This window comes from Vanacampus margaritifer, chromosome 9 (assembly GCF_051991255.1).
Source record: "Vanacampus margaritifer isolate UIUO_Vmar chromosome 9, RoL_Vmar_1.0, whole genome shotgun sequence".
In the NCBI taxonomy this organism is placed as follows: Eukaryota; Metazoa; Chordata; class Actinopteri; order Syngnathiformes; family Syngnathidae; genus Vanacampus; species Vanacampus margaritifer.
The window spans coordinates 14,620,071-14,642,667 of record NC_135440.1 but is presented as its reverse complement, the minus strand read 5'-3'; the positions used below and the strand labels follow the sequence as shown (position 1 = coordinate 14,642,667).

Sequence of the window (22,597 nt, the reverse complement as noted above, 5' to 3'; positions counted from 1 at the left end):
CTGCCTCCTCCATCACTGCTGATCGACAACCTCTACTTTATGGATGAAACTGAATAAAGCATGATGGACACATTTTGTATTTCGGGTTCACTATTTGGTGAGTGCTGTGCTACATCTTTAAACGTTCATGTAGGCTATTTGTTCAATGCCCTAATCATGAGCATGTTTTTCAGGCTCTGGAGGACAACAAGGTACATTTGTGTTGTTAGTCACTCACAATCACGTTTTGCTTTATGTTTCAGTTATGTTTTTGTGTTTGGTAGAATGTGGCTCTTGTTATGTTATTAGCATGCAGTCCGTCATCGGCATTATTGCCTCTGATGTCGTCTTGACCGTCTTCATTGCGGTTTCTGTCTTCTACTTGTTGACCCTCCACAAGAGAAGGACAGAGCAGGATGGTGAGCATTAGACTGACTTGTGAGTTTTAATGCAAATTTGTTTGTTTTTTACCTTGAACAGTAATTTGCCTATTTTTAATGAACTAACAGCAAAAAGGCATGTACAACCAGAAGAGATAACAGAATCTCCCTATCAGGTGAAGTGTCATTTCAATTGTGTCAACATTAAGAACGGAAAAGAAACTGATGGTATATAAATGTGCTCTTGTTTTGTAGGAGTTACATGGAATTCAATCAGATGTGTATAGTGAACTTCAACACTTCAGGAAATGAAAGTGTTTGTTTTTTCTTATTTCATGTTCCATTGCATTAACTTTATGAATTGTTGCGTTGTGTACTGCTAGTTTTCATGTGCTATTTTGATATGATAGAATACATATGTGCAACAATATAAATTAATTTATTACCGACACTAAATGAAAAGAAAGTGAAGCTTGCACCATTTTGTTCCTTATGCTTTTATTTTTCCAGACAATTTGCTTTTTTTTTTCAAGATAATTGAAAACATAAACCTGCATAAAAAATGTTTTGATCTAGATAAAAAAAAAAAAACTAAATTGTTCTCTTGGCTTACATTTAAAAACATAACATTTTGTAGGTAAAACAGAAAGGAATCAAAAATAATAATTCTTCTTTGATTTATTTTTTTGTGCTACAACCAAATGTGTACACGTTTAAAGACTACTGTCACACGTTATCAAGATTAAAAAAACACACCAAAGCTTAGTTTCCATTTTTTAAGGAAAAAAAGATGACAAAACTTAGCAGTTTTTGTTTCACTTTAGTAATGCTTGTCTGTCTCCATATGAGCCCTGTGAGTAAACCCAAGGCATAGTTTGCCTTTTGTCTCAAATCAGCTGGGAGAAGATCCAACTCCCCGCAACCCTGGGCCTGAAGAGGACAATACAAAACATGAATGGACAAAAGTTGTCAATTTTGTACATTAGTCTACTTTTCACGCATATTCTCAGGGCATTTTACAAAATGAAATTGTTTGTCCCAACAATTTGAACTTTTTTTTCCCTCTCCTGGTGCCTCGAAAAGGTCTAAATAAATACAAATCTAAATTTGGGTAACATTTGGCATCAGCTAGTCTGCTGACTGTGAGTCAAGCGATGGGTGCGAATGAGTCAACAGAAGATGGGAACAATTACAGTCAACACTGCATTCAGAAAAGTGGACTGACAAGTAACTTGTACACAAATAAAACACCAAGAAGGTTGAAATAATACTGTGAGAAGTCTTTGTCTTGGCTCCAATAGCTAAATGATGCTGACATATATTGAAATAAAAAATAAAATAAAATACATTGACTTACCAAATGGTTGTATTTCAGAGCTGACAAATTCTCTTGTTTCTGAGGAAATGTTGCAACCGATAACCGAGGCAGGTCTCGTCTCCAAACTGTCCGTGTCCGTCAGTTCTTTGCTCGTGTCCCCTCCAGCGGATGCTTTCCTCTTGAGACTGCTGCCTGGGGTAGACACGACACTTGGCACGTTTACACCATCAGTAACGTCCTCCTCACTGTTTAGATCCGCGTGTTCTCCACTTTGTTGATCTTGATCTGGTCGCCTCCTGTTCACGAGTGGCGTTCCCATTTGTCTGCGAGGAGTCTCATCGCTGTCAAGGTCTTTAGAAGCATCAAAAAATGTTGATTTGACAACCTCAGGGTAGAATCTATTATGATAATGAAAACTGTACCTTTGCTTTCACCTCCAAGGTTTGCACCAGATACAGCAGGTTCTGCAATATTATTATAATTAATGATAGTTTGATCTGAAGTCCAGATTTAAGCATAGTTACCGTCACCTGCAATTGTATCTTGGTTGGCGCTCTCAAAAGATTGGTCCGAAAGATCTGAGAATTAATGTTGAAAACAGTGAATGCACAAGTTAAGTGAATCAAAGTATACTTTTTTTTCCTCTACTGATCCATAAACAGTAGAAATGTATAAAGAGTACCTTGAGAATCTTGTCCTTTCTCAGGTTTGTTTGGAGGGTTTTTGTGCGCTGCAAAAAAAGATAAATCATGTCAAAGATCAAACTAATAAAAACAAAAAACTACTCTGTTGGTTTTTATTAAGACAAATCTTAATATATATATATATATTTACCATATTATCATTTATATCTGACTATGAGTAAATCTGTTGATTAGTGTCACAGACCTGTCATAATTGTATATATGGTCTTTCCCGTAGTTGTGCTGAGGGCATCTACAACAGCAATGAACAATGGATGTTTATTGTTAATTATGTTCTATAGGGTAGGGGTGTCAAACATACAGTGCCTGGGCCAGAACCGGCCCATCAGGGGGTATAATCTGGCCCGTGAGGACAGAACACAAACTGCATTTTTTTTTCACTAAAATTAACTGTTGTTGCTGATTTTGGAATTTCAAACACCTAAATTACATTCTGAAATTAGGCTGTTACTCAAAAAATTTGCACTCAGTTTTGTTCAGTATTTTCAGATTACTCTGCAATAAAATAACAATCAAAAAATGGGACTATTTTCAGATTTAAACCCAAAAAACATTAAATCTTTTGACCTGTTGTTATTTATAGCTTTTTAGGCCACAAACAAACTGGTCCGGCCCACTTGAAATCCAATTTAGGCCAAGAATGGCCCACAAATTAAAATAAATTTGACACCCCTATTGTCGGAATTACAAATAATACTGAATAATATAAACTATATAACATTAAGCATGGCAATAACAACAAATGTTATATAGTGACAAATCTGGCATGAATATTCTCACCACTCAGAAAGCTTATAACATTTTCTCTTCGTGCTACAAAAAAAAAAAGTAGTTAGTGAAACTGTGAGAAAGTCAGCAAATGAATCTACCTTTCCTGAAGGTTCAATTGTTCATATTGGCTCACCTCTGATTGGCACTGCTGTCACAATCGGAAGGAGCATCAGCCAACATATGACACTGAAAATATTAAGAGTTCAAAGTTTTAGTGAATATTCTAGCCAGGAATAAAACGGTAAAATATGAAAACTCACAGCCTCATTGTTGACGTCGGTGTCCAGCAGCCACTGTGAAGATTCAGAATTGCAACTGCGCCTTTTTATTCCGCATGTTGTTTCTCCACTCGCAGCACTTTGCCCTTTAATGAGAGATTCGGACCTGACTCCATTGTCTTTGTTTGACGGTGCATGGCTTGACTGAGCAAAGAAGATCTTGCAAAGTTGACAAAGCTCCATTCACAGCATCAATTAAATGTCTTGTCTCAAGTGGTCATATGTGGTTCATTATCTCAGGGAAAAGCCCCTGGCAATGGTTTTCCCCCCACTAGAGTATCGTTTTAACAAAATGCAAGAATGACTTCATATTGTTCCTTGTTACCACTACAGTATCACTATTGTAAACAGATGTAAGCACTGCTGAAACAAAGGTCTTGTTCACAGGTAACTTGGACATTCAGCAGTGGTAGGAAGTCAATTTTGTACTTTTATCTGCTACATTCAAAAACAGATATCTGTACTTTCTAGTCCTTACTTAGTCAAAACAGGTTTGTTTATTCATATTTGAATGGATGATCAACACAACAAAAAGAAAACAGAGAAAAGTGTTGATCTTGATTGATTGATTGATTGATTGATTGATTGATTGATTGATTGATTGATTGATTGATTGATTGATTGATTGACATTGTCAGGAGTTGGTGGTGAATATATTATAAGGTGTACTATTCAGATGTTATTATTAGCCAATTTAGCAGTTTTTGTTAGTCAGTTCACAAATGTTAGTGAAATTTCAAAATTAACCATTTTTTTCTTTCTCTGTGCAAGTTAATAAAAGGTGTGTAGTTTATTTTGTAGTTATAGTTGTGCAAAGTTATTAAAATGGACATAATACATAATACAAAACATTTTTTAAATTTTTGTAATTGAGTACATTTCGCTTTGTTTCTTTGACTTAAGCAAAGGAGTTGAATCAATATTTCTTTCTTTCTTTTATGTGAGTTTTTTCTTTACATTTCTTTAAGTGTCTACTTCAGCTTAAGTGTGAGTATACTTTTGCCACCTCTGACTAAATATATTCGTATTTGGCAGCAAAAAATATATTTTTTTAGCAGTTCTAGCACCCTTTGGTGGCTAGTTATTAGTGCAGTTTAATTTGCACACGGCATGTTTTGGCCCTTCTATGTTTAAAATCGACGATAATGATCAGATGAAAGGGAACGTAATGCTTGTGAACAGAGTCAATATGTGGAGGAAACTCAATGCGTGCATTAGCAAATAGTAAGTGTTATTAGAGATTGTAGGTTGTTTATATGCATTGCTGTTATGTACAAAAGCACATCGCGTTTTTTTGTTTGTTTTTTAGTATGAGGTTGTTGTTGTTTTTTACAATATTGTGACCTTTTTTAAATATCACAATATCGTGATAACTATCAAATCATGACCTTCATATTTTGGATATCGCTACATCCCTACTATCTGCCAGTGGCATATAGTGACAGGCAAAACCTTTGTATTATGGCTTATTGCAAGTTCTGTAATAAATTGAACAGGCCCAGATTTTACCTTAAGAAATCCAACCTGTGAGGAATTTAAGGCGAGATTGTCATTATTTTAATATTCAAACTTTTGTTGACTTTTTTGGTGCTGTGCCTTTAGATTTTTCACAGGCAATATTGATTCCTTGCCACTCTAAAAGTTGGGAAATAATGGTTTAAAGACATTGTGTGTTATCCAATGTAAAAAATTCTAATAATGTAGCCAAGTGAAGAGAAAATATGCACACCTTCCATACGACCTGTTGTTGCGGATATGCCACCCCAAAAAAGTGTTGGGGGGGAAAGAAAAGGGAGAGCGCCCCCTGCCGCCGACGGCGCCCGAGCTAAGCTCCTGATCCCAAGCATCGCCATATTGATGTCCCAGCAACGCTGAGAGGTAATCGTATTTGAGCACGAATCGTCGTACGTTTGAGACCACCGTTGACCATTCCACATTCGAGGGCGGCGGGGACCCCGTAGCGCAGTCTCGCTACCTCTCTGCGGCCACATTCGTCTTCGCGGGGTGTGTTTTTAAGGCGTTGTCAGTCAGTCGCCTCGCCATCCAAGCAGGCTATTCACTCCCCCCATGAGCCTGTTAGCTTAGCACTTTTTAGCTCTAGGAAATATTTTTTTTCGAAGCTTGTAGCTCGGCTAAACATAAACGATAATCATACAAATCGGGGATTCGCCCTTTCCGATGCCAAAAATGGAATTTGTGTCGGGCTCACGTCCTTGTGGCGTAAAATGTGACTTGCAACCGGCTTTTGCTTCTACACTTGACGAGCTAATGCTAACTTGTTAGCAGCCCGGCCAGCTAGCCGGCTTGCCCCGCTAAGCTAACGTTAGCTCCGTAGCTGCATTGCACTTGTGCAGGCCGTTGACCGAAGGGGTTTTGGCGTCCGCCCGCCTCGTTCGGTAAAGCGTGAAGTGGGCAAATTGGCCACACGAGGCTTTTTGACACCTGATCACATCACTCGAGTGGATTAATTGCTTGGCTACATCAAAGATATTTAGTCGTATTAGCCAAAATGGATGGCGTGCGTTAGCTTAGTTTGCCTCATTGACAGCATTGATTCAAATCAACCTACTTTCCCCCCCACCCATTACAGGAGGTATTGTCTGCTTGTTGCCCCCAGTGATGACTGTATCGAACCCCGTACGTCCTGATTAAACTGGTTGGATGCCCCCATTTAACAGCCAGGTGAATTGACTTAATGGTACAGTAAGTCTGATTGTAGTCTACAAGTTATCGCCTTGTAATGTATTTACTTCTATTTGAGAAAATCTAGATTATCTTTTTTTATTCTCATAACTTGTCAAAGTCACTCTGTGTTATGTAAATGGGTCTGTCCATGCTTTTAAAATATGTTTTGTCATATTTGCCTGCCAGCGTAGCTCTCGAACTTTAGAGGCCTCTCAACCAATCTCATTCCGATTCATCTGTCACCATCTTCCTGGAGGAAACCTCCCAGGTATTGTGTCATCCTGTACGCAGAGAAAAAAAAAATTCCAAACATGTAGATGCAATCTTCGACTGTATTTGTTGAGGGAGTGTACACTTCAATGACCTTGTTGCTGTTTGTCTTTAAGGAGATTTCAAGAAGATTTTGTGTAGAATATGTCTGGCCCTGTTCCAAGCCGCTCTCGAGTTTACCCCGATGTAAACACACAGAGGCCTCGGGAATACTGGGACTATGAGTCCCATGTTGTTGAGTGGGGGTAAGGCAAAGATGCGCTGTGAAATATTTTCGAATTGGTTGTGTTATTAATTTTGACATTGTCACCTTGCAGAAACCAGGACGACTATCAGCTAGTCAGAAAACTCGGTCGAGGCAAATATAGCGAGGTGTTTGAAGCTATAAACATTACAAACAATGAAAAAGTGGTTGTCAAAATACTAAAGGTATGGCACTCATCAGGATGTAGACTGGCGTTATAGCAAACTATCTCGTGACTGTTTTGTAATTCCATCATTGTTCCTTTCTGTCCTTTCAAAGCCGGTAAAAAAAAAGAAAATCAAGAGAGAAATAAAGATCCTGGAGAACCTTCGGGGTGGTCCAAATATCATCTCACTCTTAGATATTGTCAAGGATCCCGTGGTATGTATTCACACTCATCTCAGTACTGTTGTACCTTTTAAGGTTCACCACAATGGGTTGGTTGTGTGACACTTGTCAACTTCCAAAACTTTGGCATCATAAAACCTTTATTAAGTGGACCTGCAATGTTTTTATTAACATCTTAACATATTAACTGTCCTTAATTTCAAAGTTAACTATTACAATAGGATATAGAAACACTTAACGTCAATGACAAATGAAGAGGAATAATAAATACTGCATTGCTGATATTTTCACGGAAGCCACACCAACTTTATTATAAGTAAGAAAGGTAGTTTGGACAGGCAGCTATTGACCGCTGTTGAGCCCAGTTCAAATCAAACTATGCAATCATTCGTTTTTTTGCTGTGACATATTCTTCATGAGCAACGTCACTCCGTGGCGCCACAAGTCCATCCTCATACCGTTCAAAATTCAGCATTAAACACATAGAGCCAATATAAGCCCTGCAGCTGACACCATTGAAAACATTTATTTCAAAATAAGACGTGTACTTCACAAGTCGCTTATCTGACATCACGTCCTCTCTATTGTGATTGTTTCATTCTACTGTCTGTTAGCTCAGGTTTGCCCCACATCAGAAATGTGCTTGATGGCGACTAACCAGCAAATGAGTCCTATTTCCAGGCTACTAATGCAAATGGTTCAAATATTACTTACTGTACATATCGCCCTTATCACATATACATGAGCACAAGTGATAAGCATACTGTATGATGGCTACTGGCTAGTGCAAGAAGCTAACAGCAGTGTACCCGTGGATTTACGAGGTGTTTGAGGTATGCGACGGAGTAGTGTTCCTTTTCGTTGCAACTCCATCTGAGTTTGTGTATAAATTGGAATGCGCTGTAACCTATTTATAAACTACGCAACACAGTAGTAAAATCATTATTAGACTGGATCTTTATGGCAAACACTTACAGGCTATAAATATAAAAATCTGTAAGCACAATGTTTACTGAGCATGCCTTGTGTCATGTGCTGACGTGATTGCTAAGCACGCATGGTCACTGAACTAATGGTCTAGACTGATAAATAAATAAATAAAATGTACATATAAAAAAAGTACCTTCACACATGATAAAGTGTAGGAGAAGTATGATTGTACCTGCTTATGTGACGCCATTTAATATCTTCTGATTTAAAAAAAAATACACAAATGTGCCACAAGAGACATAAATGATAGTCAACCTTTTTATTTTACATGAGCGACACACATCAGACTGCCGTGGTGGCTCACACATGACAGGTCTATGTCTAATGTCTACAGTTTTTTTTTGTACCTTCTGCCACCTAATGTTTTAATGTAATTGTTCTGCCTGTTACCCTACATCACTGGAATAAATAAATGAACAAAGATATTTTGAAGTAACAAATAATTTTTGGGCAAATTAAGGAAAACTGAATAATTTTCTCGCGGGGCCCTGATGATTTCTCACTCCCGTTTACCATGCCAGCCTGGTTGGGAATCACTGCCCTCAGCTATCCAGACTGCTAGAAAATACAAAGAAGAGTGTTAATAAAAAAAATAGAAGCAAGGGACTAACTAGCTTTAAAAAAAAAAAAAAAAAAGAATAGACTGAGAAGATTTTGTTTTACAATCCAGTTTGTTCCACAGGAGGACACCTTGAGTTGAAATGCATTGTTCTTTTTGTTTTGTTCTATATTTAGGTTTGGGGAAAAAAATGTCTATTTCTCGTCATTTTAATGAATAGCAACACGAATAGCACGTTTCTGTAAAAGAAAGATAGATTCAGGTGTAGGTTTTGGCTGCAAACCCCCACACTTCATTGCAATGGGTCAGGTATGGAACAATCAATGAATTATATAACAATAACAAAGCAATCTTGTTCAATGATTCTTTGACCTTGTGTAACACGGCTACGGTTTTGTGACACCTTACATTTGACATATTCTATATGCGATTTATTTCCATGTAAAATGTTCATCAATAATGAGACCTAGAAACTTAATTAGTCCTTTTTATTTCAATGCCTTGCACAGTCAGTGTTGCTTCGACATCCATATTTCTACAAATCATTTTTTTACTAATATTTATAGACAGTCTGTTAGCATTGAACCACTTCATAATATTCTTTAACTCATTCTCTATTGTAATACATGATGTATATTTTCCCCATCATAAAACAAAGTGGTGTCATCTGCAAACAAAATACATTTTAACAATTTTGAACTGGTTGCAATATCATTCACATAAAGAAGAAAAAGTAACGGCCCCAGAATTGATCCCTGGGGCACCCCACAATTCTACACAGTTCTACAATCAGTCAGCACTTTCAGTTGCTCGTCTTTTTGTGTCCAGCAACAGCCGTGAACTCTCATCTTGCTTGTTAATTGGCTCTTGATTCATTTCATGTCACAGTATCGGCTGACTGTGTTGACCACGTACACAAGGATTTGTGATTATAGTAATTTTCACGTTTAGGATTGTTGGCCCCAAGCATTTTCTGAGCAGATCAGAGGAAAACTTTAGATATACAGTACTCAACACCACACAATAATATTAATCAACCATCAGGATCATCTATTAAAGATGTCTGAAAATCTGGCCAAAGAGTCCATTGCTGACAAAATTGTTCAAATTTGCCCCAATTTTCAGTATGCGGTTCTGTTGCGTACTTCCAATAACCTATGCGGGATAATGTTCTCTTAAACCAGGGGTGGGCACACTCGGCCCTCGAGGGCCGGAGTCCTGCAGGTTTCGGATGTTTCCCTTCTCCAACACAGATGCTATATGATCAGCTCATCAGCAAGCTCTGCATAAGCCTGATAACAATCCTGTTGATTGGTATCAGCTGTGTTAGAGAAGGGAAACATCCAAAAATCTGCAGGACTCGGGCCCTCAAGGACCGAGTTTGCCCACCGCTGTCTTAAACTATACTTCTATAAGAAAGTGTCGCCAAAGGCAAAATGAAAACACACAATGACTTAATATAATGCTACTAGCTCAAATAAGAAATATTTAATCGATCTTTAAGTGCATGTATTCATTGGCATTTTTTTTTCCAGTCCCGAACCCCTGCTCTGGTTTTTGAACATGTGAACAACACAGACTTCAAGGTATACATCGACTAACTTTTCATCACACTCATGAGCACAATATTCAACTGATTACAAGCCACTAACTTTTGTGTTTTTCCGTTTTACAGCAATTGTATCAAACCCTATCTGATTTTGACATACGGTTTTACATGTATGAAATCTTAAAGGTAAGTAATGTTTTTTAGATGTTTTTTTTTTGTGCGCTCAGTGTCGATGTAATTCTGACAGGTTACCTTGCTGTTATTTAGGCTCTGGATTACTGCCATAGTATGGGCATTATGCACAGAGATGTGAAACCACACAATGTAATGATCGACCACGAACACAGAAAGGTACTGGCTCACTTTGACGCAGAAGTGACAACATCCGATTCAGTGTCATATGTTGAACCCATCACTTATATCTTTTGTTGCAAATGTTCAGCTCCGCCTAATCGATTGGGGCTTGGCTGAGTTCTACCACCCAAACCAGGAATACAACGTGCGAGTGGCCTCCAGGTACTTCAAAGGACCTGAACTACTGGTAGATTACCAGGTGAGAAGGATATTATGGTCTTAAGTGTTTGTTTTTTTTTTTGGGGGGGGGGGGGGGGTGGTCGGAATAAATGTAAACTATAACCACTCTTGCCGTGTGCAGATGTATGATTACAGTCTTGACATGTGGAGTTTGGGCTGCATGTTAGCCAGCATGATCTTCAGGAAGGAGCCTTTCTTTCACGGTCACGACAACTATGATCAGGTAGGACCCCCGCAGGCACTTTTAATGTATTTTACTTGTAATCTGATCACTTTTGCATTTGTTTGCAGCTTGTGCGAATTGCAAAAGTTCTAGGCACAGAGGACCTGTACGACTACATTGACAAGTACAACATTGAATTGGATCCACGGTTCAACGACATTTTGGGAAGGTAAGACAAAGAACGTCCTGATAGAAACATTTTCAGCTTCCCAATCCCACTGATGATAGTTTTTTTTTTTTAATGTTATTTTATTATATATCAAAAATCTGGCTTAAAAAAATATTGTATGTGAATGGTGAATTTTAAATACAGTAAAACCTGTACCTTTCTTGTGGTCAGTGGAGAATACCAATCATGTTCTTTTCTCTCATTTAACCGTTCAACTTTTAGGCTATAATAGGCCGACAGAAATATCAAAATAAGCAGACATGCTAACGTGTACTGTAAGCTTACCCTTCCACTCCATCTGTGTGGGCCCTGCTTTGTTATTATCCACATGAAATGATTTGTTCCGTGACTGAGCTCCTGCCTTGCCAAAAAAAAAGTGACCAAGCGATGGCTCGTGACGTGAAAAAGTGGTGCATTGGTGCACTTGTATGTCAAGGTACCACTCATGCGAGGTTGCTTCTTTCTCATTTATCACTTCACCATATTATAAGCTTTTTCTATTAAGTAATTAGCTTGATCTTTTTTATTAGCTTCTTTATGCATAGTGTTTTAATTAACAGTTTAACATTCTTACATGGAGAAGTTAACCACTTTATAGTCACACTAAAACCACGTAAAACTACTCATCCTTTGAAAGTGCTTGACATCAGTACAGAAACGAGAAGTTATTTGCAAAGTGGTGTTTTTCAGGAATTTCTCGTTTTTGTCTGTCAGGAAAAAGCAATCATCACCCAGGATGGCTGTTTATTGATGTATTGCAAACTGCGCTGCAAACTGTACCACTTTTGGACTAACGGGTTTCTACTGTGGACTGTCATCAACTCAAAGCGTTACATTTGTTGTCCAAGTTGGTCTGCTGCTTTTCATTTAAGAACAAAGTTAAAGTAATCAATTCAACAAATGAACGTGTTTTTGAAGTTGGAGTTATGCTGTAATTATACCACAATCTAAAAGGCTTTATTATTTGAAACTCACATTACACAATTACTTATAAAAAATAAATGGATTACAGGTGAATTAAATTGTATTTATTGTTGGGGGGGTTTTCATTAAATTAACTGAAAATGTGCATGGACATGAACATGTGGCAAAGAGTGTAACATCTACTAACAACCCAGAGTAAATCAATTGAGCTCTTCCCCAACATACTAAGATGTGAGCCTAGGTCCAAATCCATGTCACTCTGAACACACTGTTGCATTTTGTCATAGAAGAAGCACAAATCCTGCTTGCAGCTTGACATGATTATTTCAGTGCATTTATTTTTGTTCTTTTTACTTGTACATTTTGAGGAATTGTTTCTTATAAATTCCTGTGCTTCGTCATCTGGCATATTATGAGTGTTGGTTGGGGGGAAAATAGATGGAATTTTTTTCAGTCCATTCTTTGTTACAAGTTTTACTGTCCTCTTTCTTAATGACTGAACATTTTCACGTAATCCAGGCTTCTACATTGCTAAGTGCTTCAAAAACAAAAGTGAAACATTTCAAACGCAGCAGTGAACTCTGAGCGACCTAGTAACATTTGACGAGTCCCACTACGTATAGCTGACTCGACAAAAATCTGTTTTTTGTGCCTCTCTCATGATCGTTTCGGTCTCCTGAGTGCAGTGTGAAAAGGGTCTCACAGTTGGCGGTCCATAATTAGCTGGCTCAATGTGGTCTGCGGGGTTCCTATGGTATAAAGTGACTTAATTTTTTCCCCTTCCTTCTTTAGACACTCTCGTAAAAGGTGGGAGAGGTTTGTACATAGTGAGAACCAGCACTTGGTCAGCACAGAGGCACTGGACTTCCTGGACAAACTGCTGCGCTATGACCATCAAGCACGACTGACAGCCAAAGAGGCCATGGATCATCCATACTTCTGTTAGTGCCCTTTTTTTTTTTTTTGGTGCTGTAATGCTTGGGTTAGTTGACTAAACTCCACCTTCATTCTAGATCCCATCATCAGAGATCAGGGAAGGGGGGCCACTCCTGGAGGGATGGCGGCCAGCTCAACACCAGTCAGCTCCTCAAGTATGATGGCTGGTAGGTTGCGCGATCCCCAGTGGGGTACAGGCCCCGCGGTTGGCGCCCACATGAGTAAGCAAGCTTTCTTGTGTATCCCAGGCATCAGCTCAATGACCTCCTCACAGCCGCTGGCGAACATCGCTGGATCACCCGTCATCTCCGCCCCAAACACTCTGGCCACACAAGTCCCTGCAGCCACTGGGGCCCAGCCCTGAGGGACCCCCTCCCCTCCCTAATGCCTCTCGTCCCGTGTTTGTGTGTGCTCATGGCCACATCCTGCCTAGTTCTCACTGTGGCCCCCGCGCCACGGTTCCCCTTTTTATGTCAACAATAACAAAGAGGATTTAAATTGCTTTTCACGTTCATTTATATTTTGACACCTGGACTTGGCAGAACATTGTATTGTTACACCTGTCAGGATTATTAGAATTAATTTGGGTGTGTTGACAATTCTAATAAGATGTAGACATGAAGAGAATGGATAATAAAATTTATTTTGTATGTTCCAAATATACAGTCTTGCTTGAAACTGTTTTGATGCGGGAACCTGCTGTACGACACTGTGAACCTCCCCACGACTTCACGCGACAGTCAGGACTCTGGTGTGCTCAGTGCTGTGCACACACACACACAACACACACATCGCTATGTGCAGGAGTTGTCGGTCTTATGAAGTTGTTAGTTGCTATTATTCAAGAATTGGACTTTTGTAGATATTCTACAGTAATTGTCAGGTTGCATGCACCCAATGCTGAATATCACGGGGTCGATAGTTTGCCAATTTTATGTTACGGTCACTTCTGTACGTGTATGTATGTGTTCATGTTTGTTTTTTTTATGAAGTCTCTTACAAATGATTTTGATGACATAGACAATTTTGTAACTTTTTGTTTTATGTTGGGAAGAGTCATCACCTACAGAAAACAACTTCAAAAAAAATAAACAGTTTCAACAGGTATTTGCAGGTACCGTCTTTTTGAATTTAACACTTCCCTATAGCGCTTCAATATTTCACAGATCTGGTGACTATTGCAGTTTATTTCAGCACCCTAGCATTTACAATTTCAAAACAAAACAGGTCAACATTTTAAGTCAAAAAGACCCCTTCGTTCATTCAATAGCATGAGCAGGTGTGTCCAAACTTTGGCCCCGTGTTAGAATCTTAATTTCCTCCTATCAGTGATTTGAAAGGCATTCCAAACTATTTTATGGCCTTCCAATGTGACAGCATGACTTGGGTTTTAAAGTAGATACTACTACAACGATTCCAGCAAAACTAGCCAGCAGGTCCTCAGCTTACGACGGCTTTACAGTATAAGACACTATCTTAGTTTCACGGCGACGTAACAAAAAAGAACGCAAATAGTCCGTAGTCTATCAAATGTCTACGCAAACGCAGTACAGTACTTTGTAACTAGCTACAGTAAATATTTATCTAAAGGACCGTCGTAAACGGAGGACCTTCATTTTGCCACCGCTGTAGTGTTCGCGGTATTTTTGCATTGATGTCAAAGCAACGTTATATCCATATTCACGCCTCCATGTAAATTTACAGCAAAACAATGCATTCTCTCTGTAATACAATAATCCCGAATGTAATCATTTAAAAAATATATATATATATATATAAAAAAAACATACAAATATAGACTAAAGCGTCTGAATTTTGAGTTTCCGGTTTCCTGTTAGAGCATATGCTGCATTCAAGTATATGTAACATGCAGGAAATTATATCATTCATAATATAAGTAGGACAGAGACAGTTGACTGGTGATGACACCGGTTGGTAAAGAAAATCCATCCACTCTAAATCTACATATCTGTTTATATCTATATAACGTTGCAAGTAAACATCCCGAGCGATGTAATATCTTGAAGGCATAGCTTAGGTTACGCGCAAGCGGTTGAAGCCAGAGGGCAGCCATCTTACGTTGCCACTTTAACTGACAACTCTTACTCACTTTCGCTGAAACACGCAATATTGTTCTCCTGATGGCCTTTGAATTCATTTAATTGTTCATGGTTCTTCCGTGATGCAGACGAAACTGTGTAACACTCGAAGTCGGAGCTATACCTTACAAGAGAAAGAAGTATAATCGCATTCCTAACAATGAAATGTAAATGTAGCGCTTATCCGAGACTTATTACTACAATCGGACGCCACACACTTTGGCATTTCGCAGTGCACACAAAATAACGTAAACGTCGCTGAGAAATCACGGTGCTGTATTTTGAGTTAATCGCGCTGAGTGAGTGGCAACGCAGAATGGCCGCCGATGGCTTCACTTCTCGCTACGGTGAGCAAGCGGCATTGCGACTTATACATCCGTCGGCACGCCCGGTCTGATTATAGCCGTGTGTCGAAAAGTTTACAAAGTTTGCAGCACTTTGTAAAACTTGTCGTGCGGTTTGAATATGGGCAAGTGTGGCATCGTCGCATTTGTTGTAGCGGCGTTATCTGTGCTTCTTGGTGAGAGGATTGTCACCTTAAGGTAAGTAACATTTCCACTGGAATTCCATTCAATCTTATTGTTCAGTGTGCTTTCCTAACTTTTCAAACGTATACAATAGGAAGAGGGCCCTCGCTTCTCGAGAGCTAGTCAACAACCACCTCCCCAATTGTGTTCCTCTGAAGAATCTGAGTAAGCAAATCCACGTTAACGTTGTTATTATTCTACAATAAATAAATGTTTAAATGTGCTCTTCTCGTAGATGACGGTTCAGAGGATATCACTATCTTTGGGGATGGATTCGCCTTTATCAGCACTGTAAGGTTTTGCCTCAAATGAGCCAGTAAACGATTGTCTGTCCTCAACTGACCTATGCTGGGGAGGAGTGATTGCTTATCATGCTACATTACGCACATGTGCCAGTACAGGACCCAGCTGACTGCAGACGTTTCTGTTTGTTGTTGCTAGGATTTCTTTTACCTGTACAATGTGGCTTTCACTATGAATAAGTGTCAAATTGCCTTTTGAGTGTACATGTGAATTCATATTGCACGTATTCGTCCGATCACTTTCTTTCTTTCTTTTTTTGCTCAACATATTTAGAAGGGATTTCAATTGTAAACAAACAATGTACCATCAAAACAGTCCAAAATCAACCACTGAGCGCACCAAATTCCCTGCAGCACATACAGATCAACACACAGTTAGTCAGTCATCATTTTTGTCTGCGTTTTTTCTGTTCTTCGCAGGGCCTAAAGTACCCCGGAATAAGCTCTTCCAATGTGCCTGGCAAGATCTTCCTCCTCGATATGGAAGACTCTCCGATGAGGCCAACTGAGCTGCGAATGCCGAGGAACTTTGACTTGGAGACGTTCAACCCTCACGGCATCAGCGCCTACGTAGAGCCAACTGGTACGAGCAGTCCTGCATTGAATTCATGAAGATAAAAAGTTGAGAACAATATCAGTTGACAGTTTTTCTTTTCAAAAGCGGTTGGCATAAGAGTTTATACGCTAAATATGCGTACAAACCTGTTACTACCCACTTAAGCGTCTGCAAAACCTTGTCCTGGGTGTGTCTGTATTATTAACCAACACTTGGTTTAAATATGCACCCTGGGATTACTGCACTCAATTGTATTCATTTTCTGCTTAATCTTCTGGCGAAAGACGTACATTCATTTCACGAATGCTGTTTTTCGCCCCCAAAGTAACACCATATAATGCTTGATGAATGTCAACAAGGCATTTGAAGCAATGTCTGGCCTCCCTCTGAGTTATCAATTCTTGTTAACGAAATGCTTTGTTGTTGTTTTTTCAGATGGCAAAGTGTACCTTTTTGTTGTGAACCATCCTCACCACAAAAGCCAAGTCGAGTTGTTTGAATTTGTTGAGGAGGAATTGTCCCTGATGCATCTGAAAACTTTCAAACATGAACTTCTTCATAGGTGCACCTCTCAAGGCATCACATTTATATTTTTATTTATTGTATTTTTTTTAAATTCAATTTGAACTTTTATAACCTGGAACTTTTTAGGTCAAGCACAACTCGTATGATGCTGGTTGATCTCAAATATTTTGTACCAGTACATATCAGATATGTAATCCAATTTTATGTACAGGTATTTGTTGTAATTAATAATTTTTTTCTGTGTTTTTATAGTGTGAATGATATTGTGGCTTTGGGAGTGGATCGTTTCTATGCCACCAACGATCACTATTTTTCACATGAATTTAAAACGATTGTTGAGCTTATCCTGGGTCAACCTTGGACTAACGTTGTGTATTGCAGTGCAGAGACCGTCAAAGTTGTCTCTGGGGGCTATTATTTTGCAAACGGCATCAACATCTCACCTGATAAAAGGTTGGTGGCCTCTTCAAGAGCTTTGCATTATTTTAATGATAGTCTTGGAGCTAATTAATTGTCATGAACTAATCATTTATTCTATGTCATTAATAGGTATGTATATGTGATGGATGTACTTGACCATAAAGTGCATGTGCTGGAGAGGAAAGAATACAACGCATTGGCCCCTGTGAAGGTAAATAATTTCAATCCGAAATTATTTTTGATAATTAATTATAGAGAATTATTTTAAATAATGCAAAACTTGCACTCAAACCAGATTATTTTGTTAAGTTTAATTTTGTCACCAGGCCGTAGATGTGGGTTCACTCTGTGACAACATTGAAGTTGACCCCAAAACAGGTGACCTGTGGTTAGGCTGCCATCCTAACGGATTGAAAGCTTTAAACTATGACCTTAAAGATCCACCTGGCTCCGAGGTTCGTATGTTAAAACTCTCCAACAATGCCATCCACAACATCCAAATATTACAATGAAATCTATTTATCTTTTAAGTCATCATATCTCCCATGATGCTGTGTTTGTCAGGTCGTCCGCATCCAGAACATTCATTCAGAGGAGCCATCGGTGACGCAGGTGTTTGCTGATGATGGTCACATGATTATGGGCTCATCTGTAGCGACGACCTATGGAGGGAAACTCTTCATTGGATCAATGTTTCATAAGGCCTTACGCTGTGATTTGGACTAGGCAGTGATGTGTGCATCTGACAAAACAGCAGGAGACATCAATAAAATAAAATCAAAAAGTTAGTCTTTACCACTGTTTTTCCCAAAATGCACATCTCTCTATTTGTAAATATTTTTGTTGGAACCCAGTAAGGCAACATTACTGTACTTTTATTTTTTTAGTGTTGGTGAAGTTTTTAAAAACTGCAATGGATTTTTTTATTTTCTTTTTTCTTTTTATGGACAGGTGAATAAGCTTTTTGCAGTGTGCTTGGCAACCAGTGCATCTCGCCCAAATTCTTTAAGGATAAATTCAACCACAAACGCTAAAGAAAAACAAATGCATTGTATCTTCAAACACAAAACACGTATTCGTTCAAACTTTGTGCTGTAAAACCGTAACGTGCAGAGAAATAAAAGTTTTCAAATGAAATTTAGTGCATCACTGTTGCTTATTATACTCTCTTGAATTCCAGACAGGAGTTGAGTAAGGCAGGAATTGCGTGCATTTCCTGAAGAATGAGGGGAAAAAGGCTGGAGTGCAACCAAAGGAAATTGTCTTGCAGCATACACACAATTTTAATATCATTTGAACATTAATTTTATTTTTATTATTTTTAGCTCACTGGTAATGCTCTGCGCTCGCAAACCGTAGACGTGGTCGCAGCAAGGGTTCAAGCCCCGCACACTCCATTAAGAAAAAAAAAAAAAAAAGTTCACAAGCGCAAAATAGATTGGCCTTAGAACATTATGTCATTATTTATTCATTGTCAAGTAAGACTTCAAAAGTGAGTTGAGATTAGGGACAATGGCACGGAGCAGCAGTCCCACAAGTCCAGTGGTTTCATATTATCATATCATATATCATTGTACTCTGTAACACTTGCAACTGGCACGTTGAAATAAAAACTAAAATGCTTGGTCATAATGACTAAAGAAAACCAAACGAGACTCTTTTTAAAGTTGCATCAAGACATAAAAGGGACCTTTGATATTTGGGTGTGTATTGATTTGTGTATTTAGCAGATTCCAGTGTTAAGATTTCATGCAGTGCCTTTACAAACCATAATTATGATCCCTTGTTCACATCCTGTGATGATCAGCTGTCAGTTTCTATTCTGTTGGACTTGAATAAAATTGATCTTATCTTGATGTATTGTTTTTAACATTCCCCTTGGAAAAACCACAGATTTATACGTCCTATTACAGCTTTCAGATCAATGAGGGGTCATTCGTTCCTCTGTTTATTTACGCGTTCTCTCTGGGTTGAGCCGAGGCTAGAGGGCTGGCTATAAAAGAGTTGGGTGTCTTTTTGTACAGTGTGCTGTGCGATTTAAACATGGAAACACTGGGATTAGTCTCAGTGGCTGTAACATTGTTTTACATGCTGCTTGGTGAGAGGATGGTCAATATGAGGTAAGCACCATTCACTTTGGACGCTTTTGTTTTTTTCTATACTTCTTTTCTGCACCATCACTTAACATCCTCCTTGCAGGAAAATGTATCTTGCGTCTCGAGAACCTGTCAAGAATCACCTCCTCAATTGTGCACTGCTGAAGAATCTCGGTAAGCTCAAGTGAAAATTAAATATCTACGTGTTCCTTAAATTTGCAATTAAAAAGTGCATTCCCCCCCCCCCCCCCCCCCCAGATAATGGTTCAGAGGATATAACTGTCTTTGGAGATGGACTCGCTTTTATCAGCAATGTAAGTTGAATTGGTCCAATGTTCACCTCTCTCTAAACTGTTGTTCTAGTGAATGAACAGCAACAACTGTTAACCAAGAAATCCAAGACAAAACCCAATCTTAAAAAGATCCTGGTCAGTAGACCACGCTGGAAATGTCTTCTTCTTCTTTTCTTTTTTTTAATTGCTCTGGTCACCTGATCTAATTTTCCCCTTGAAAATAATCAAATTATATATGTTTGCTTCACTGATGTAATTAACTCATTCACTCCCAGCCATTTTCACTGAAGCAACCCCCTTCATTCCCGACGGCTGTTTTATTGGATTTTTACTGATTTTGCAAGGCACACAGAATATTATGTTTAATTGCTATAAAAACATGACACCTACAAAAAGAAAGACTAGAGTCTCTTCTTTCACCTGAAAAAAAAGTATATTTCTATCTGTTTCCGTTTGCAGCAGTCAACATTAGAATAGAACTAAGTTTCATCATCATCATTATTCACAAATCTGTTTAAAACATTGGGTTGATCTTTTATACTCTGCTGCCACCTGCTGGCCGATTTGTATTAACTACCATTGCTTCAACCGTTCTCTGCAGTTCAAAGGCTGCATCAAAGCCTTCTATATGCTCTTGCGTAAAAAACATTAAAACAAAAATAAATAAACAAACGTATAAATCTGTCTTTGGGAACATGGTAACATTTAAAATAGAACGTATTTATATGTTTTTGGGAGCAAATGAGTTAAGTAAATCCAAATTACTAATTTTTTTCTTCACCGCAGTGCTTTTCAAAGTGTGGTATGAGTACCACTAGTGGAACATGTGAACTAGTGGTATGTGAAAGAATCACTTAGTTCAATGTTAAAACTGTGCATACACATTTTTTTAATACAGTTCTTTATACTCGTTAAGTACAGTTCAATGAACCTTTTTAGCACAATACTGTAAATTTTATGTACATTTATTTTATTAAAACCGTTTGTCATCAAGTATTTATTTAAGTACATTTTTTTGGTCATTATGATGGTATTAGAAGAGTTAATTGTTTTTAGGTGGTACTTGTAAAAATTATAATAATAATAATTGCAGCCACTGTTTTAGGCTATAAAGAGGGCCCACATTTAAAATCAAAGTTTGCGCTGTGAGTTGAGATGCTTTCATACTCCCACAGGTAAATTAAAGCTGCCTCCCTGTATATTTATTTTCAATGTTCACAGGGTTTAAAGTACCCTGGCGTGTCATCCTCTGACGCTCCTGGTAAGATCTTCCTCTTCGATCTGAAGGCGTCTGCCATGGGACCAGTTGAGCTGCCCATTTCAGGGAACATTGATTTGGAGACATTCAACCCTCATGGCATCAGTGTCTACACACACCCAACCAGTATGAGCATTCCTGCTTTATTTATTTATTTATTTTCAAAACTGTGACAACAGACTATTTGACAACACAATAACAGAGGAATGGACCAACTTAAATAGGAACAGTCTGCTATTAAGACTGTGAGATTAATATTCTTACAAAATCTAGAAGTGATTCATTATACATGTATATATTGAGTCCTCTTTTTACATGTCACTGCTGTTGCAAATAATTGTGCCCCTCATTATTTTCAGATGGCACAGTGTACTTGTTTGTTGTGAACCATCCTCATCACAAAAGCCAAGTCGAGTTGTTTGAATTTGTTGAGCGGGGATCCTCCTTGTTGCATCGTAAGACCTTCAAACATAAACTTCTTCACAGGTATTCTAAGGCTAACGTTCATTTTTTATAATAACATAACTTTACAAAACTCAACCATGTTCTTTTTTCCCTCATTTTTTTCCTCTAGTGTGAATGATATCGTGGCTTTGGGAGTGGATCGGTTCTATGCCACCAATGATCATTATTTTTCAGATGCAGTGATGAAAATCACCGTGGAGCCTCTGCTGGGTCAACCTTTGACTAATGTTGTGTATTACAGTCCGGAGATGGTCAAAGTGGTTTCTAATGGGTATTACTTTGCAAATGGAATCAACATCTCACCTGATAAAAGGTTGGTGAGTTCTTTAAAAGTTGCATAATTGAGATATAATTATACACTGATTTTTTTTCTGCCTCTTCAAAAGGCATGTATATGTGACTGATATAACAGCCCATAATATACATGTGTTGGAGCGGAAAGAAGACAATGAATTGACCACCATAAAGGTAAAAAAAAAATTAAAAAAATACTAGTATGCATTTCAAATCATTCCACTTTTATCTCCTACATTCCCACCAGTCTATAGCTTTGGGTTCCCTCTGTGACAACATTGAAGTCGACCCGAAAACAGGTGACCTGTGGTTAGGCTGTCACATCAACCTAATGAGAATGTTCTACTTTGACCCCGAAAATCCACCTGGATCAGAGGTTAGCCTGGTCATTCATCTGTCATTTTGGAAACTCATTGAAATTGTGACATTGCCATCCAAATCCAATATTCCTTATTTCATTGTACTTCCCATGATGCTGTGTTTGTCAGGTCGTCCGCATCCAGAACATTCTGTCAGAGGAGCCGGTGGTGACTCAGGTGTATGCCGACGATGGTCATGTGATTATGGGCTCATCTGTAGCTACGATCTATGGAGGGAAACTGCTCATTGGAACCGTGTTTCATAAAGCTTTATGCTGTGATTTGGAGTAGGCATTTAAATCAAGACTTTTAACAAATTCATTGGATAAGAGAAGGAAAACCTCTCGATGTCATAGATTAGCGAGGAAATGTCATTTCAGGGAAAAAAAAGACTTGAAATAAAGAAACAGAATTTTGAATAACTTCATTAGAATTTAAAAAAAAATGTTGATAATAAAGACAGGGCTGGACTGACACAAAATAAATAAAAATAATAATAATAAAAAATTGGCCCTGGCATTTTTATTTAGACACGCGCATCC

The 22,597-nt window shown here is 38.4% G+C and overlaps 5 protein-coding genes across 8 annotated transcripts; 4 read left to right on the top strand and 1 right to left on the bottom strand.

Annotated features, from left to right (window-relative positions):
- Positions 1–7: 7 nt before the first annotated feature.
- On the top strand, positions 8–2,382 carry tyrobp (transmembrane immune signaling adaptor TYROBP). Its single transcript, XM_077575642.1, has 5 exons — positions 8–97; positions 174–191; positions 264–398; positions 489–535; positions 615–2,382. Exons 1-5 carry the CDS (start codon positions 61–63, stop codon positions 669–671), a joined length of 294 nt encoding a protein of 97 aa, XP_077431768.1. The 5' UTR covers positions 8–60; the 3' UTR covers positions 672–2,382.
- LOC144057761 (uncharacterized) lies at positions 925–5,884 on the bottom strand. The gene is made up of 10 exons (XM_077575641.1): positions 5,160–5,884; positions 3,413–3,516; positions 3,286–3,338; positions 2,566–2,613; positions 2,360–2,407; positions 2,208–2,255; positions 2,100–2,141; positions 1,948–2,028; positions 1,717–1,869; positions 925–1,289 (listed from the first exon to the last, which is right to left on the bottom strand). The coding sequence occupies exons 2-10, from the start codon at positions 3,418–3,420 to the stop codon at positions 1,252–1,254; spliced, it is 519 nt and encodes a 172-aa protein (XP_077431767.1). The 5' UTR covers positions 3,421–3,516; positions 5,160–5,884; the 3' UTR covers positions 925–1,251.
- LOC144057760 (casein kinase II subunit alpha) lies at positions 5,177–13,968 on the top strand. Of its 4 annotated transcripts, none has more exons than XM_077575640.1 (15): positions 5,177–5,308; positions 6,021–6,112; positions 6,307–6,383; positions 6,502–6,630; positions 6,703–6,814; positions 6,909–7,010; positions 10,062–10,112; positions 10,202–10,261; positions 10,343–10,426; positions 10,518–10,628; positions 10,731–10,832; positions 10,901–11,001; positions 12,718–12,866; positions 12,939–13,028; positions 13,110–13,968. In XM_077575640.1, exons 4-15 carry the CDS (start codon positions 6,530–6,532, stop codon positions 13,223–13,225), a joined length of 1,179 nt encoding a protein of 392 aa, XP_077431766.1. In that variant the 5' UTR covers positions 5,177–5,308; positions 6,021–6,112; positions 6,307–6,383; positions 6,502–6,529; the 3' UTR covers positions 13,226–13,968. The 4 variants fall into 4 exon arrangements, with proteins under 4 accessions (XP_077431766.1, XP_077431763.1, XP_077431765.1 ...); XM_077575637.1 differs by having other exon boundaries at positions 6,302–6,383; XM_077575639.1 differs by having other exon boundaries at positions 5,286–5,434.
- A 1,345-nt stretch (positions 13,969–15,313) lies between these two features.
- LOC144057890 (serum paraoxonase/arylesterase 2-like) lies at positions 15,314–18,427 on the top strand. Its single transcript, XM_077575875.1, has 9 exons — positions 15,314–15,502; positions 15,582–15,652; positions 15,723–15,778; positions 16,210–16,372; positions 16,781–16,907; positions 17,123–17,323; positions 17,420–17,501; positions 17,617–17,745; positions 17,855–18,427. Exons 1-9 carry the CDS (start codon positions 15,426–15,428, stop codon positions 18,014–18,016), a joined length of 1,068 nt encoding a protein of 355 aa, XP_077432001.1. The 5' UTR covers positions 15,314–15,425; the 3' UTR covers positions 18,017–18,427.
- An 820-nt stretch (positions 18,428–19,247) lies between these two features.
- Positions 19,248–22,562, top strand: LOC144057889 (serum paraoxonase/arylesterase 2-like). The gene is made up of 9 exons (XM_077575874.1): positions 19,248–19,410; positions 19,490–19,560; positions 19,645–19,700; positions 20,901–21,063; positions 21,297–21,423; positions 21,512–21,715; positions 21,789–21,870; positions 21,944–22,072; positions 22,185–22,562. Exons 1-9 carry the CDS (start codon positions 19,334–19,336, stop codon positions 22,344–22,346), a joined length of 1,071 nt encoding a protein of 356 aa, XP_077432000.1. The 5' UTR covers positions 19,248–19,333; the 3' UTR covers positions 22,347–22,562.
- Positions 22,563–22,597: the final 35 nt, after the last annotated feature.

What these genes read in the sequence shown, in the direction of transcription:
- tyrobp (XM_077575642.1), top strand. Translation starts at nt 61, where the DNA reads ATGATGGACACATTTTGTATTTCGGGTTCACTATTTG. An exon ending in GAGAAGGACAGAGCAGGATG is followed by an intron (nt 399 to 488) that starts GTGAGCATTAGA and finishes ATGAACTAACAG; the next exon opens with CAAAAAGGCATGTACAACCA. An exon ending in TAACAGAATCTCCCTATCAG is followed by an intron (nt 536 to 614) that starts GTGAAGTGTCAT and finishes CTTGTTTTGTAG; the next exon opens with GAGTTACATGGAATTCAATC.
- LOC144057761 (XM_077575641.1), bottom strand. An exon ending in GAAAGGACAAGATTCTCAAG is followed by an intron (nt 2,256 to 2,359) that starts GTACTCTTTATA and finishes ATTAATTCTCAG; the next exon opens with ATCTTTCGGACCAATCTTTT. An exon ending in CAACCAAGATACAATTGCAG is followed by an intron (nt 2,142 to 2,207) that starts GTGACGGTAACT and finishes ATAATATTGCAG; the next exon opens with AACCTGCTGTATCTGGTGCA.
- LOC144057760 (XM_077575640.1), top strand. Translation starts at nt 6,530, where the DNA reads ATGTCTGGCCCTGTTCCAAGCCGCTCTCGAGTTTACCCCGATGTAAAC. An exon ending in TCGACCACGAACACAGAAAG is followed by an intron (nt 10,427 to 10,517) that starts GTACTGGCTCAC and finishes GCAAATGTTCAG; the next exon opens with CTCCGCCTAATCGATTGGGG. An exon ending in GTCACGACAACTATGATCAG is followed by an intron (nt 10,833 to 10,900) that starts GTAGGACCCCCG and finishes ATTTGTTTGCAG; the next exon opens with CTTGTGCGAATTGCAAAAGT.
- LOC144057890 (XM_077575875.1), top strand. Translation starts at nt 15,426, where the DNA reads ATGGGCAAGTGTGGCATCGTCGCATTTGTTGTAGCGGCGTTATCTGTG. An exon ending in GAGAGGATTGTCACCTTAAG is followed by an intron (nt 15,503 to 15,581) that starts GTAAGTAACATT and finishes CGTATACAATAG; the next exon opens with GAAGAGGGCCCTCGCTTCTC. An exon ending in GATTCGCCTTTATCAGCACT is followed by an intron (nt 15,779 to 16,209) that starts GTAAGGTTTTGC and finishes TGTTCTTCGCAG; the next exon opens with GGCCTAAAGTACCCCGGAAT.
- LOC144057889 (XM_077575874.1), top strand. Translation starts at nt 19,334, where the DNA reads ATGGAAACACTGGGATTAGTCTCAGTGGCTGTAACATTGTTTTACATG. An exon ending in GAGAGGATGGTCAATATGAG is followed by an intron (nt 19,411 to 19,489) that starts GTAAGCACCATT and finishes TCCTCCTTGCAG; the next exon opens with GAAAATGTATCTTGCGTCTC. An exon ending in TGTCTACACACACCCAACCA is followed by an intron (nt 21,064 to 21,296) that starts GTATGAGCATTC and finishes CATTATTTTCAG; the next exon opens with ATGGCACAGTGTACTTGTTT.